The sequence below is a fragment of the Narcine bancroftii genome, chromosome 4 (genome assembly GCF_036971445.1).
Source record: "Narcine bancroftii isolate sNarBan1 chromosome 4, sNarBan1.hap1, whole genome shotgun sequence".
NCBI classification, from domain to species: Eukaryota; Metazoa; Chordata; class Chondrichthyes; order Torpediniformes; family Narcinidae; genus Narcine; species Narcine bancroftii.
In genome coordinates, this window is record NC_091472.1 from 196,650,040 (window position 1) to 196,666,535 (window position 16,496).

Consider the following 16,496-nt stretch of genomic DNA (forward strand, 5'->3'; position numbering starts at 1 on the left):
TTGTAAGCTGGGTTGCATTTTTGGCCTGTCTGCCAACATCACCTTGGACAGAGTCACAATTCATTCCCAACTTGTGGTTGGCACTGGCACAGCTACTTGGGACCCAGCTGCACTGCAGCACAGCCTACCATCTGCAGTTCAATGGCCTGGTAGAACGTATCCACCAGCAACTGAAGTCATCCCTGATGGCATGCCTCCGAGGCCCAGATTGGGTGGATAAGCTCCCATGGGTGCTTTTGGCATCCACATGGCTCCAAAAGATTTAGGCACGTCTTAGGGCGCTCCACTGACACTTTCTGGCACAGAGGAGATACCCATGGCAGTGCTCACAAGGCTCTGAGAGAAGGTAGAACACTAGCTCCTGTCCCAACCTCATGCCATGGGCCGACACCTTTCTTTGTCTTCAAGGACCTCCGGGACTGCGATTATGTCTTAATCCGTGGGGGCATGCACTGGACTCTATTGCAGCGACGGTTCAAGGGCCAGTACAAGGTGGTGTGTCGGAATGGAACCACGTGTGTCCTCGACGTGAACGAGTGTGGAGAACTTCAGCATTGACAGCCTCAAGCCATGCACCTTAACCTGGAACACCCAGTGACTGTGCCACCACCTCGCTGTTGAGATTGACCACCCATATGGATTAAAGAGGTGTTGGCTGTGGACTCCACACCTCATGCTGGTTCCAGGGTGGGGAGGAGAGGAGGTGTCATGTGGCAGCTTGACCATACAACAGGCGAATCGGCTCATGGAGTCGCGGGCAAGTCTGCAGCAGATCTGGCTGTGAGAGCTCTGGATGTGGGGCAAGCCCACAGACTGGCAGCTAATGTCATTTCTGCCCCACAGGTCACAGAGATTGCTGGGAGAGGGTTCATAAGGCATGGATTTTGAATCAGTAAAGCAGCTGGTTCAACTCGCCTTTGATTCTATGTGGCTTTTTGCTCGTTGGGCAACTACAATGCCTTCCTTTATTTCCTTAGTTATCCAAGGCTGGCTTTCCTTATCCTCGTTGAGCTTTAAGTGGAACAGTCAAAGTTCAGATTTATTGTCAAGAGTATATGCATGAAACAGTGCTCTGATACTGATGAAGATTGTGGAGGAGAGGTTCTTGCCAATCATCACTGATACTGTTTTTGAGGTGAGGAAATCCAGGATCCAATTACACAGTGAGGTATTGAAGTCCAGGTCTTGGAGTTTGCTGATCAATTTTGAGGGGATGATGATGTTGAATGTTGAACTGCAGTCGATAAAGAGCATCCAGATGTATTCATCTTTACTGTTCAGATTTTCCACAGCTTTGTTTAGAGTCAGTGAGATAGCATCTGCTGTAGATCTGTTGCTCTGGTAGGCAAATTGGAAAGGATCTATGTCGCTGTTCAAGACAGGAGATGTTGCTGCTTCAACATCAGTTTCTCTAAACATTTCATGACTGTGGATGTGAGTGCAATTGGTCAGTAGTCATTTGGGCAGGTTATGCACTCTTGGGCACTGGTACGACTGAGGCCTGTTTGAAGCAGGTGAGTACATGCCCTGCCAGAGTGAGATGTTGAAGATATCTGTGAATGCATTGGCAAGTTGGTCAGCACAAGTTTTCAGTACTCTTCTGGGCACTCCTTCCACACCAGATGCTTTGTTTGGATTCACTCTCCTGAAGGCAGTCCACACGTTATTAGGACCATAGAACATTACAGGACTGAAACAGACCCTTTGGCCCATCTAGTCTATGCTGATCCATTTTTCTGCCTAGTGTCACTGACCTACACCCAGTCTATAGCCTTTCATATCTCTTAAATCTATGTACCCATCTAAATTCTTCTTGAATATTAAAGTTGAGCTTGCGTTCACTGCCTCAGCTGTCAGCTTGTTCCACACTCCCACCACACTTTGTGTGAAGAAGTTCTCCCTTATCTTCCCCTAAACCTTTCTCCTTTCACCCTTATCCCATGTTCTCTGGTTTGTATCTCACCTATCCTCAGTGGAAAAAACCTACCTACATTTACTCTGTCTATACTCCTCATAATTTTAAATATCAAATCTCCCCTCGTCCTTCTATGCTCCAGGGAATAAAGTTTATCTTTTGCTTGTAACTAAGTTCTTGAAGTCCAGGCAACATCCTGGTAAATCATTTTGCCCTCTTTCAATCTTGTATCTTTTCTATAGTTAGGTGACAAACTGTACACATTACTCCAAATTTGGCCTCACTAATGTCACAACAGCCCAACTCCTATACTCAATATTTTGATTTATGAAGGCCAATGTGCCAAGAGCTCTGTTTACAACCCTATTCACTTGTGACAACACTTTCAGGAAATTATGAATCTGTATTCCCATATCCCTCTGTTGTATCACATTCTTCAGCGCCCTACCATTTACCGAGTATGTCCTTTTTTGGTTTGTCCTTTTAAAATGTAACACATCACTCTTGTCTGCATTGAATTCCATCTGCCATTTTTCAGTCCATTTTTTCAGCTGGTCCAGATCTCTCTGCGAGCTTTATAAACCTTCCTTGCTATACACAAAGCCTCCAATCTTAGTGTCATCTGCAAACATGCTGATCCAATTTAGCACATTATCATTCAGATCATTGATATAGGTGGCAAACAACAATGGTCCCAGCCCCAATCCCTTAGGCTCACCACTAGTATGTTTCCAAGACCTTGCTGCTTGTTTTCTTTACTTCCCTAGACTTTTCATGAGTATGCAAAAACCCATTTAAGATCACCCCCTCATCTCTTTTGCCTTCATATTTAGCCAACCACTCTGATCTTCAAGGGGATCAATTTGTCCCTTATATCCTTTTGCTCATAATATACCTGTAGAAACCCTTCGGATTTTACTTCACAGTGTCTGCCAAAGCAATCTCATGTCTTTTTAGCATTCTTGATTTCTTGCAATTTTTGGATTCCTCAAGTACCTCATTTGTTCCATGTTGCTTTTTCCTTCTGAACCAGATCCCCACTATCTCTCGAAAACCAAGTTTCCATCTGCCTGTTAACTTTGTGTTTAATCCTGACAGAAATGTACAAGGTCATCCCCTGATAATGATGATAGAGGATCATCAGGGGAGCGCAGTGATTCTTCCTTGTTCTGGTAGTCAAACCCAGCTTAGAAGGCATTAAGTTTATCTGGGAGTGAAGCTTTGCAATCTCCTAGTGGACCGGATTTGGTTTTGTAGCAGGTTTTGTCATTTAGGCTAATCTACAGTATATCTAGTATCCTTTGTTGTTTCCATTTTCCACTTAGCTTGGGAGATGGCTTTTCATAAGTTTTTGGGTCAACACTGAAAAATCTCTTTGAAAGTTCTCCACTGTTACTTAACTATTTCAATACATTAAAATACTTAGTATTCAAATTCAAGCAACTGGTAAAAGAATCAAGGAAAATAAATAAAAATGAAAATAAATAAGAATAAAATAATAGGTAAAAATAAGCAAGTTTAAAAGTGCACAAGTTCTTTGAAGGTTAACATAAACCTTTGGTGAAGGCGGGAGCAAATATCCAGCCAGCAGAGTGCCTTGGTCGTGTTTTGCTCATAGCAGCTGTTTGAATAAAGTTGTGTGAAACAGTAATGGTGTCACCCAGGATGAAGAGATGGTTGATGCCTCTCGCTATTGGCGTGACTCTGTTAAAGTGGATAAGCTAGGATAAGAGTCGTCCCTATTAGAGGTTTTACCTGTAAACTTGGAATTGGGGGGGTTGTAAATTATCTATAATGTTGTTTGTGTTTTGGGCGGCTTCATGGAGGGAACCTGCAGATGCAGTGATGGTTAAATACTTTCAAAGAATGTGACTGAAATAAAGTGGGTCTTCGAGGCTTTGGCTCATGAGGATTCGGCGAGCAGAGGCTGAGGATGAGCATATCTAAATTGAGGTAAGACAGTCACATTTAGTTTAATATATATCTTTTTATATTTACACTGGTAAAGTACAGGGAGAAGGAGGAAGGATGAGTGTGAGGGCAGTTTTCTGCTCCCTTTGTCTTGTGGGAAGTTGTGGAGTCTTCTGACCTCCTGGATGTCCATGTCTAAGTGTACTGAGCTGCAGCGTCTAAGGGACAGAGTCAGGGGCCTTGAGCTGCAGCTCGATCACCTTGCTTTGGTCAGGGAGAGCGAGGTTGTCATAGATAGGAGTTATACCTGGTCCACGGGAGGATGGGCAGTGGGTTACTGTTAGAGGATGAAAGAGAAAGGTCGGACTCCAGAGAGCGCATCTGAGCCCGAAATCCTCAGAAATGGGTATTCCTCCTTGAGTACTGAGGAAGGGGATAGTTATGCTAAGGTGTAGGGTTAGCCTCTGTAGCCCAGAAAGGAAGTAATAGGAAGAATAGGGTGATAGTTATAGGGGACTCGTTGGTGAGGCAGACAGTCAGAGGATTTTGTGGATGAGATAAAGAAAACCAGATGGTGGTTTGCTTCCCTGATGCCAGGGTCTGGGATGTAGCTACACAAATCCAGAACATCCTAAAGGGGGAAAGGAAAGAGCCTGAGGTTGTGGTTCACGTCAGTACCAATGACATTGGTAGGAAGGAAGAAGTGGTCCTGCAAAATGAATACAAAGAGTTAGGCAGAGAGCTCAGAAGGAGGACCACTAAGGGTGTAATCTCTGGATTACTTCCTGTGACACACGATGGGGTAAAAATAGTCAGTTGGAGACTGAATGTGTGGCTGAAGGGGTGGAGTAAAAGATAGGGTTTTAAGTTCTTGGACCACTGGGACCGTTTCTGGGGGAGATGGGACCTATACAGTAAGGATGGGTTGCACCTAAATCCCAGAGGTACCAGTCTCCTGGCAGGGGTGTTTGCTAGGGCTTTAAACTAGTAAGGTTGGGGACAAGGATTCACGTCAGGGAGGATAACAAGAACAGAGTCTTTAGGCAAAGGAAAAAGGGTCTTTCACACAATCTGGAGGTTAACAGCAGCAGGTAATAAATAGTGGCCGTAGTAACAATTGTAGAGAGGGTGAGAGGCAGAAAGTTAAATGTGGAAGATCTCTGAGATGCATTTATTTCAATATAAGGGGTGTGGTAAACAAGGTGGATGAACTAATGGTGTGGATTGACACATGGCGTTATGATGTAATAGCAATTTGTGAGACATGGTTGAAGGAAGGTTGTGACTGGCAGCTAAATATTCCAGGATTTTGCTGCTTTAGATGTGATAGAATTGGTGGGGTACGAGAGGGAGGTGTGGCGTTGCTTGTCAGGGACGATATTACAGCGATGCTGAGGCAAGATAGACTGGAGGACTCATCGTGAGAGTGTGGTGTGCTGTTAGACAGAATCAGACACACACAAGGTAAAGACTGTACAACAGGCATTGATCCACAAAGACTTCCACAGAGCTAGGCTGGTTGTGGCTGCAGCAACTCTGAGTGAGGCCTTGGGAGGCCGGCGCAGGCTTGTATCCCGGAGGGTGATTGACAGCAGACAGGGTGGGGCTTGATCCATTCCCCCCTGCAGTAGGCTGGTGGTGTACCACCACATTCACCCCCTTCTTTAAAATTGTCCCGGGGTGGGGGGGTGGCAGTAACAAGGAATCGCACCCACTATGTACATACAATATTTACAGGTTGAGATGATTCGGCGGCCTCTGGGGTCTCTGTGACTGTTGTAAGACTGGCTCCTAGTCAGGGGGAAAATGGGGGAGCTGGCGGCAGGGGTGTGTGTGTGGATGATGTGGTGCCATGTGGAGTGGTGGCCAGGGGGCCAGGGTCGACGTATGCAGGTCTTATTGGATGGGTGGGGGTCGGTTTTGTCTCCTAAGGCTGAAGCAGACCCCTGGTGGTCAAGGAGGCCCTGCGTGCCCCATAGCTGACTGGGGACGTGGATGTATGGCCAGTCAGCGTTGGTAGAGCGGCCTGGTCATCGCCCGTGTTGACCACTTCGATGTCATGTGGTGTGCGGCAGCCAATGGCACCCGGAGGCGTGGGGAGCGTCGGTAGGGTGGCCTGGTCGTGTTGACCACGTCATTCTCAACATTTTCGGGGGCCCCCCATGTCGGCCGCTGTCTGGCCCAAGATGGCGGCAGCATGAGGGGGCCTGCTGCGTGGCTGGCCTCCTTCCCCAGCCATGTCCGTTGCACCGGGAGAAGTGACATCGTTCCGTCAGTGGGCAGCAGTGACATCATTGTAGTTCTTGGTGTGTGGCAAGGGCAGGGGCTGGTGTAGGTGCTCAGGGCACATGCTGCGGCAGTCACCGGTGGGGAAGGATGTTGCACCGTCGAAGTCAGGGAAGGTGGAAGTTGTCATGGGGACAATTGCGCTGGCAGGCACGCGCATGTGGAGGGGGGTCCGCGGGGGAGGTAATAGAGGGCTGCTGAGCTGCTGGCAGGTTTTGAGAGGCACACTTTTGCAAAGTGTTCTTTCTTGCCACATCGGGAACAATACTGGTTCATAGCTGGGCAGCTTTGGCGCAATCATCTATCTGACCCACACCAGGACCCACAGTACTTGCATGGGCGCCTGCCACAGTGATGTTCTCCCCAGCTCGGTTTTGGACCACTTCCACAGTCTTGGTCAGGGCGTAGATATTGTCTTCCAGCAGCTTCTGCCGGATGGCCCTCAAGCGTAGCCCTCGGACGAAGGCCTCTCGACCTCCTGCACCTATCCCGGGTTCAGCCAGACACGGTCGGGCCAACTCTCGCAAGTATCCCAATAAGACTCCTCCATCTCCCCGGGTTGCTGGGCTCGAGTGTTGAGGAGGTACCTTGCACAGACCACATTCATGGGGGGGTTTTACAAGTTCTCGAGAGTGTCCATTGCACTCTTGTACATGGAGCAGCCTTTGGTTGCCTGGAAGGCGTGGGGACCCAGCTTTGACCGGAGTAGGACCAACCTCTTCCGATCTGAGTCCAGAATGCCGCTTTCGTGTGCCTCGATGCCTCGACCGTGTCCTGCCAGATCTCAAAGTGTGTCTGGGCTTCCGGGTGGCATGGGTCAACTTCGAGGCTCTCTGCGCACAGGAGTTTTTCCATGGCAGCTGTGGGAAAATTTTGTGGATTAAATTGTGGTGCGCTGTTGGACAGAATCAGACACACACAAGGTAAAGACTGTACAACAGGCTTTAATCCACAAAGACCTCCACAGAGCCAGGCTGGCTGTAGCTGCAGTAACTCTGAGTGAGGCCTCAGGAGGTTGGCGCAGCCTTGTATCCCGGAGGGTGATTGACACCCGACCGGGTGGGACTTGATCCATTCAGGCCGACTGATTGACAGCTGGCCAGGTGTTGTCCTGTCCCCTTAAACTCCTGCAGGTACAAAGGTTGCCTCCTGTAGTAGGCCGGTGGTGTACCACCACAGCGAGCTCTGTGGGTTGAACTAAAAAATAAGAAAAGTGAGGCTACAAATATAGGGGGGTATATTATAGGCCGCCAAAAGAGGATCGGGAACTGGAAGAGCAAATGTGCAGGGAAATAGCTGAGATATGTAGTAGAAATAGGGTTGTGATAGTTGGGGATTTCAATTTTCCTGACATTGATTGGGAAACACTGTGAGAGGACAGGATGGATTAGTCTTTTTACAGTAGTATGTTGAAGTGTCAACTAGAGGGGAGGCAGTGTTAGATCTATTGTTAGGAAAAGAAATAGGGCAGGTGACGGAAGTGTGTGTTGGTGGGAACTTTGGATCCAGTGATCATGGGTCCATTAGCTTCAACTTAAATATGGAAAGGGATAGGTCAGGTCTGAGGTTGAAGGTCTTTGAATGGGGGAAGGCCAGATTTGAAGAAATGAGAAGGGATTTGCAGAAAATTATATGGGCTGATTTTTTTTTTTCTGGAAAGGATGTAGAGGAGATTTGGAGGGTATTTAAAGAAGAGATATTGAGAGTACAGGATCTTTACGTTCCAGTCAGATCGAAAGGCAAGGCCAAAAGTTCAAGAGAACTGTGGTTTTCTGGAAAAATAAGTTGGTTCGGGATAAGAGGGGGGCATTTACTAAATTTAAGAAGCAAAAAATGGATAAGATATATGATTGTTACATAGATTGCAGAAAAAAAAACCTGAAGAAGGAAATTAGAAAGGCAGAAAGAAGGTATGAGGTGTCAATAGCTGATAAGGTAAAAGTAAATCCTAAGGGTTTTTACAGATATGTGAATACTAAAAGGAGGGTTAAAGATAGAATAGGACTGCTGGAAAATGAGAGCGGTAAACTGTGCGAGGAATCATATCAGATGGGAGAGATATTAAACTTTTTTTTCTCAAGCAAATGGCTTAGTTATGGAAAAGACAGGGATTAGTAAAGAGAGGGTTTTGGATCTTCTAGGGTCAGTAAAAGTGGATAAGTCTCCTGATCCTGATGGGATTTTCCCCAGGACGTTAATAGAGGTCAGGGAGCAAATAGCTGAGGCACTGTCAGTGATTTTTCAACTATCACTGGAGGAGGGTGTGGTGCCGCGGGATTGGAGGATTGCTAATGTAGTTCCATTGTTTAAAAGAGACAAGGTGTCGGCCAAGTAATTATAGGCCTGTAAGCTTGACTTTGGTGGTAGGGAAAGTTATGGAGGGTATTCTTGCAGATGGTGTGTATAAATATCTAGATAAGTAGGGATTGGTCAGGAGCACCCAGCATGGGTTTATAAAGGGGAAGTCATGTTTGATGAACCTTGTTGAGTTTTTTGAAGAAGTGACCAGAAAGGTAGGGCAGTTGATGTAGTCTATCTGGATTTGAGCAAAGCTTTTGATAAGGTTCCACATGAAAGGTTAGTAAGGAAGGTTCAATCACTAGGGATTAATAGAGAAATAGTAAAATTGGTTCAGAGGTGGCTGGAGGAGAGACAGCAGAGGGTCATGGTGGACAACTGTCAGGATGGAAGCCTGTGACGAGCGGAGTACCTCAAGGATTGGTCCTTGGTCCCCTGTTGTTCGTAATTTGGTTTGTCTGGAAAATTGGGCTGAAAGATGGCAGATGGAATGTAATGTAGAGAAGTGTGAGGTGCTTCATTTCAGAAAAAATAATCAAAATAGGACATGTGTAGTAAAGGGGAGGACATTGGGAAATGCACAAGAACAAAGAGATCTTGGAGTTATGGTGCAGCATTCCTTGAAGGTGGATTCCCTTGTTGACAAGGTGGTTAAGAAGGCATTTGCTATGCTAGCCTTCATAAATCATAGCATAGAGTATAGGAGCTGGGAAGTGATGCTGTGACTGTTTAAAGCATTGGTGAGGCCAGGTTTGGAGTATTGTGTTCAGTCTGGTCTCCAAATCATAGGAAGGATATTGATAAGATGGAGAGCGTGCAGAGAAGATTTATACAAGAATGTTGCCTGGTTTAAAATACCTAGAGTACAGAGAAAGATTGAAGAGATTAGGACTTTATTCATTGAATGTAGACGGTTGAGATGGGATTTGATAGAGGTGTTTAAAATTATGAAGGGAATAGATAGACTAGATGTAAGTAGACTCTTCCCCCTGAGAGCAGGGAGGTTGAAACAAGAGGACACAAGATGAGGGTAAGGGGGCAAAATTTTAGGAGAAACATTAAAAGATGCTTCTTCACTCAGAGAGTGGTGGCTGAATGGAATAATCTTCCAGAGGAAATAGTTGAGGCAGTCAATTCTTTCATTTAAGAGGAGGCTGGATATATACATGGATAAGAGGGGGTTAGAGGGTTATGGGTGGAGAATAGGTGGGGGGAGCTAGCAGAGTTGTTTGAGTGAACCGGTGTGGACTTGTAGGGCTGAGATGGCCTTTTTCCATTTCCATAAACTGTTATATGGTTATATAAAATGCTTTAAGGTTTGTGTATTCATGCAAGTGAAGTTTGTTCAGTGTAAGTACAGTATAGTATTTTTGTCTTTTAAACTGTTTATTCTTAATGCATGTATATTGTTTAGACATTGTAAGAGTAAGTCTCAGGCAACCAGAAAATATACTCTTCGGGCATCTACCTATTCCCATAGGTGCCGGATACAAAGGGTTTTACTCCTCGCTCAAACTGTTGTAGTCTCCCTTGTTTAGACACAAGACATTGGTTTTAGATCTTGCTATTTCACCTTTCATCTAAATGAGAAATTCAGTCATACTTCAATCGCACTTTCTGAGAGGACTTTTACTATGAAATCATTTTGCGTGTCTTATTACACACAACGAGATTGAAAGTAGCGTGTTCTTTCTACCCTTACAACATAGGCAGCTTCTCTGGTACCTCCCACAATTCCTGTCAGCACAGAGGAGCCTGAATTACTTGGACGTGGTCGTTCTCGACAGCAAGGCCCCCCTAGCATCATAGGGCGTAAAGATGGTAAGACTTTTGTTTTCCTAGAAATAAAACATTACAACTTTTGTGAAAATGTCGTAAACTTCCAAGGGCTCACTTTACTTTTGTATGGACGGAAAAATGGGTGCTAGGAGGCCAGTGCTCAAACTTCTGTCGGCAAGCTCAATAATTTCAGAGGTGAGAATCTTGCTGTAAAGTTTAGGGTTTGTCTAAACAACAGTCTTTGGGCATTATTAGCATTTTTCAGTCTTTCAGCCTTATCTGCAGCTTCAGCCATGTTTCTTTAATTTGCATTCTCTGATAATAACACAAGTTTTAGTTTTCTAAAGACTTCAGAACTTGTAGTGAAAATCCCAGTTTCTATGTTAACTCATCTCATTTGTCTGAGTAAGGTTTGTATTCTTTTATGCTTTGCCTAAATACAAAGGAATGCTTGTCTAAATGTCTCTTAAACAGTGATATTTTCTTGAGAGAAATTGTTCCACTCTATCTATCTACTGTGGCATCTTACAGTTTATTCTTGATCCTTGAAACTGTGGTAGATGGTGATGTGGTATCTGCTGGATTTAAAGAGTTGTCTCTAGTGGAAAGAGGTGGACGTCGACGAGATATTCACGATCTTGGAATCAACACGAGAAAGGCCATAGAACATGTCAAGGAATCCAAAACAGGTAAATGCCTCTGTGAAGCCTTCCAGGGCTTTGTTTAAAGTTATTTGTATTGGTGTTCAGAATTCAGCAGGATGCCATTTATATTATGGGGTTTTTTTTGCCAAATGATTCCAAATGTCCACTGAAAAAATGAGGTGTCTGTTATAAATCATATCCAAAAGAATCTTGAATGCTTTGATAGATCTTCTGGCATATTATTTCTACTTCATCTAAATTTCTAATTTTACCCCTATTTTCTTAATTGACTTTATTCCAAATCTTGTTCTTAAATGACCTTTTACAAATAGCCACTGGTACAAGATTCAGCACAATCTGTAGATTTTGGTTCAACTTTTGTAGTAAGTATACATAAAAAGATAACTAACTTAAGCTTGGTGTACACCTACATCAAACTAATTATCGACCACAGTTCCACTTTTAATACAGTAGTACCAAACTAAGCACCAAGTTATGAGACCTTACTCTCAGCATCCTTCTGCAGTTGGACTTTCTATCCTGCAGGCCACAGTCAGTGAGGATTGGTGACAGCACCTCCAGATCATCCTCACCTCCAAGGCCTCACAAGGATGAATACCCAGTTCTCTACTATACTCCCTGTACGCCCATAACTGCATAGCCAAAAACCGCCCCAATCTCCCCTATAAATTTGTAGTTGATACCTCTGTCGTGTTTAAGATCTTTAACAATGACAAAATGGAGTACAGAAGAAAGATGGTGAGACGTGTGACTTGGTGCCTGGACAAGAGCCTCTCCTTCAATGTCAGCAAGACTTAAGGAGCTGGTTGTAGTCAACCAGAGGAGGGGTGAAACTCACACCCCCAGACCACATCAACAATGCTGAAGTGGAGAAGGGAGGCAGCTTTAACTTTCTGGGGGTAAACATATCCGGAGACTTGTCCTGGTCCATCCACAATGATGCAATGACCAAGAAAGCACCTCTACTCCCTCAGAAGCCTGTCAATGTCAATAGGATCTTTTTAATAATTTCTACATTGTTAATAGCTTATCAGGGTGTCTCACAGCATGATACAATGCCAAAGGCTATAAGGAACTACAGAAGAGGATCTTTCCTGGAATCAACATATCAATGGTATCATGAAGAAAGCATGATCGTGCTGCTGCTTCATCGGGAGTTTGCAGAGATTTGGTATGACACCAGAAACCCTGGCAAATTTCTACAGAGGTGTGGTGGAAAGTGTGCTGACAGTCTACAGCATTGGACTGGTGTGGGAACACAAATACCCCGAGAGTAAAGCCCTGCAAAAGGTAGTGGACACAGCCCAGGACGCCACAGGCAAAACCCTCCCCATCATTGAGAACATCAACAGGGAACTCTGCCGTCATAGAGCAGCAGCAATCATCAAAGACCCACACCACCCAGTACATGCTCTGTTCTTTGCTGCTGCCATCAGGAAAGAGGTATAATTGCCACCAGGTTCAGCTTCTACCCCTCCACCATCAGACTTCTCAATGACAAACCCAATCAGAGACTCATTTAAGGACTCTTATTTGTGTTCTTTATTTTTTGTTCTCTCTGTATTGCCCAGTCAGTTTGATTACATTTATTATCTCTTTACAGTTCTTTGATTTATTTACATGTTCACACTGTTTACAGTTTAATTTTTGTACTACCAATTAGTGGTAATTCTGCCATGCCTGCAGAAATCTTAGGGTTGTATGTGATGTCATGTATGTACTCTGACAATAAATCTGAAGGTTTTGATGATTCTGTCATCACACACACATCCCTCCCCTCCATTGATTCTAGCTACTTTTGAAGATGTCGAAAAGTTGTCATATGCTGTCGAATACTGTCTAAAATGTCTGCAGGTGCACTGTGGAAAATATACAGACGGGTTGCATCATAGCCTGGTTTGCGAATCCAACTGCTCAGGAATTCCGAAGGTAATAAACATAGCCAGATTCATCACAAGTTTCAACCTCCCATCCATTGAATGCATCTGTGTGAGGCGCTACCTTAAGAAAGCAGCCAACATCATAAAGGACCCCCATCACCCTGGTCACAATCTCGTTTCTCTGCTACCTTCAGGTAAAGGGTACAGTAGCCTGAAGACCAGCTTATCTAGATTCAAGAACAGTTTCTTTCCAACATCTATCAGGCTTTTTAACCTCCCCTTGTTACACTAATCAGGGACTGCTAGCCATACTACAAAGGACTGCACTATTGCTAAGTCACATTTTTTGCGCTAGAATACTGAATGTTATCTATTTTTTTGTATTTATGTTTTTAATTCAATTAAGTACATAATTATATTTTAAAAATAGTTTTTGCATAGAAACTGTTGAAAATTTTGGTGCTTGCATGCATTTTATGACAATTATCTTTATAACTACTGCTACATTGGAGAAGCAGACAACAAATTAAATAACTCATCCCACTCTCTTCACTTCCCCCTCCCATCCAGAAGAAGATTTACAAGTTTAAGATTGCTCACCAACAGATTTGAGGACAATTTATTTCCCACTGTTATCAGACTCCTGATTAACACCAACATAGCAAAAATTATGTAACCAAACTTTTGGGCTCAAGTCCTTCATCAAAAATGAGCAGGGTGGTGTGGTGGCATATGTGGGAGATGTGAAAGAACACCTCTTGACAACTGCTAAAAACCCGATCTTAAAAGTTTAGTAAACAAAGAATTTAAAAAAAGTACTATCAACAGCAATAATGAGAAAGACAAAGGCACAGACTGCAAAAAAAGACTCAGAAGCAACTATCAAGCACAGAAGAACTTGGGCCTACCTTCGAGATGGAGCCTGGGGACTCGACTCCTCTTCACCTGCGTCCACAGCGACAATCACCAGTGAAGGTACAGTTGACTCCAGAACCAACTCCCTGGGGTGCTGGGGAAGATGGGACCGGAGCCCGAAGAAGTCTTCCTCCCAATTATGAGGAGCAACTGTGCATGTGTGAAACTTAGCACACGTGCGTTACACAAGTTCAACTTGTCCTGTGGGGGAAGGGGGGGGGCCAATCCCTCATGGCCCAGTGATGCGGGACTGTTGAGAGAGAGCAAGGACCCGTGGACAGGTGGAAATGTCATCTGTTTCAACAAAGAGGAATGAGGAGACAACACTGGTGGAGTTGAGGAGGAAGACATTTATCCAGGCACAGAAGAAGAAACTAATATATAAGGGTAGTGTGGCAGTATTTAGATATGTCTTTGTGAGATAAATTGGGAAAGGTTTGTTAGAGTAAGTCATATACAAACACTTTAAAACAGATCTTATTTAAAATACTGGAGCTCTGCTAATGCTAGACATATCAGCTCCACAGCTTTTGCAAGAGCTTTGGAGAGTGCCCAAGAGACTTCACTAATGGATTGTTGTTTACAAAAGGCAACAGATGAAAGATCTTGTTGGAGTTGCAGATTGTTTGGAGTTGTTCTAAGAGGGTCATGTGGTTTTGCAAGCAGAGAGAGTCACAGGCTTTCTCAGAGAGAAACACAGCATTTCTACAGTATTACAACCAGTAACAGCAGCTGGGACTGGAACTGGACAAGCTGGCAAACTTGTGGAAAGCCCCATTTTGGAAGACCGGTTTATAAGTGCTTTGAGGAGAGAATTGGCTGTCTAATGTTTCACATGGAAAAAGAAAAAACTTAAAGGAACTCTGTGGTGACCTGAAAGAAAGAGGTTATCATCTGGAGAACCCTGAAGGGGGTAAGTTTCAGCAGCAAGACACTGGAGTGGCTGATTAAAAAAGGAATCAGTTGTGGATGTCCTGGAACAACAAATCTCTCTGAAAACTGACAAAAACCTTCATGAGCAGTAACCATTTACCTTTCAAGCTCCAAAGCCTGGTGAACTTTATGTGTTAAATTCTGTGCACAGTATAAGAATTGCCTGCAACCCGTGAACTTGGAGGAATGAGAAGTGAGATTGGATTGTGAAACAAAGAACTTTTCTGAACTTAAACATTACATACATGTGCGCTTAGAATTAGAAGGGGGTTAAGTAAGTCAATAGTAATAAGATTGAGCGACTTCATCTCCAACATCGAAGTACTCGAGATGGCAGAGGCCGACAGCATCGAATCCATGCTGCTGAAGATCCAACTGCGCTGGGTAGGTCACATCTCTAGAATGGAGGACCATTGCCTTCCCAAGATCGTGTTATATGGTGAGCTCTCCACTGGCCACCGTGACAGAGGTGCACCAAAGAAAAGGTACAAGGACTGCCAAAAGAAATCTCTTGGTGCCTGCCACATTGACCACCGCCAGTGGGCTGATATTGTCTCAAACTGTGCATCTTGGCACCTCACAGTTCGGCGGGCAGCAACCTTTGAAGAAGACCGCAGAGCCCACCTCACTGACAAAAGACAAAGGAGGAAAAACCCAACACCCAACCCCAACCAACCAATTTTCCCTTGCAACCGCTGCAACCGTGTCTGCCTGTCCTGCATCGGACTTGTCAGCCACAAACGAGCCTGCAGCTGACATGGACATTACCCCTCCATAAATCTTCGTCCGCGAAGCCAAGCCAAAGAAGAAAAGAAGTAATAAGTTAAAGTTTGATTCTATTTTCGCGTTTAAAGATAATTAAAAGCAACTTTTGTTTAAGTCTTCTTTGGCTTGGCTTCGCGGACGAAGATTTATGGAGGGGGTAAAAAGTCCACGTCAGCTGCAGGCTCGTTTGTGGCTGACCAGTCCGATGCGGGACAGGCAGACACGATTGCAGCGGTTGCAAGGGAAAATTGGTTGGTTGGGGTTGGGTGTTGGGTTTTTCCTCCTTTGCCTTTTGTCAGTGAGGTGGGCTCTGCAGTCTTCTTCAAAGGAGGCTGCTGCCCGCCAAACTGTGAGGCGCCAAGATTCACGGTTTGAGGCGTTATCAGCCCACTGGCGGTGGTCAATGTGGCAGGCACCAAGAGATTTCTTTAGGCAGTCCTTGTACCTTTTCTTTGGTGCACCTCTGTCACGGTGGCCAGTGGAGAGCTCGCCATATAATACGATCTTGGGAAGGCGATGGTCCTCCATTCTGGAGACGTGACCCATCCAGCGCAGCTGGATCTTCAGCAGCGTGGACTCGATGCTGTCGACCTCTGCCATCTCGAGTACCTCGACGTTAGGGGTGTGAGCGCTCCAATGGATGTTGAGGATGGAGCGGAGACAACGCTGGTGGAAGCGTTCTAGGAGCCGTAGGTGGTGCCGGTAGAGGACCCATGATTCGGAGCCGAACAGGAGTGTGGGTATGACAACGGCTCTGTATACGCTTATCTTTGTGAGGTTTTTCAGTTGGTTGTTTTTCCAGACTCTTTTGTGTAGTCTTCCAAAGGCGCTATTTGCCTTGGCGAGTCTGTTGTCTATCTCATTGTCGATCCTTGCATCTGATGAAATGGTGCAGCCGAGATAGGTAAACTGGTTGACCGTTTTGAGTTTTGTGTGCCCGATGGAGATGTGGGGGGGCTGGTAGTCATGGTGGGGAGCTGGCTGATGGAGGACCTCAGTTTTCTTCAGGCTGACTTCCAGGCCAAACATTTTGGCAGTTTCCGCAAAGCAGGACGTCAAGCGCTGAAGAGCTGGCTCTGAATGGGCAACTAAAGCGGCATCATCTGTTACTTGGTGAATATCTATTGCTGCTGGGTTTTTGGGTCCTCT

General features: G+C 45.0%; 1 protein-coding gene across 2 annotated transcripts in view; it reads left to right on the forward strand.

The window, feature by feature from the left end:
* piwil1 (piwi-like RNA-mediated gene silencing 1) overlaps positions 1–16,496 on the forward strand; it is a 113,702-nt gene that overhangs the window by 9,513 nt on the left and 87,693 nt on the right. For both annotated transcript variants that reach the window (XM_069933560.1, XM_069933559.1), the window contains 2 exons: positions 10,120–10,231; positions 10,750–10,878. In XM_069933560.1, the coding sequence (XP_069789661.1) occupies positions 10,120–10,231; positions 10,750–10,878 (241 nt within the window). The remainder of the gene's footprint in view (positions 1–10,119; positions 10,232–10,749; positions 10,879–16,496) is intronic.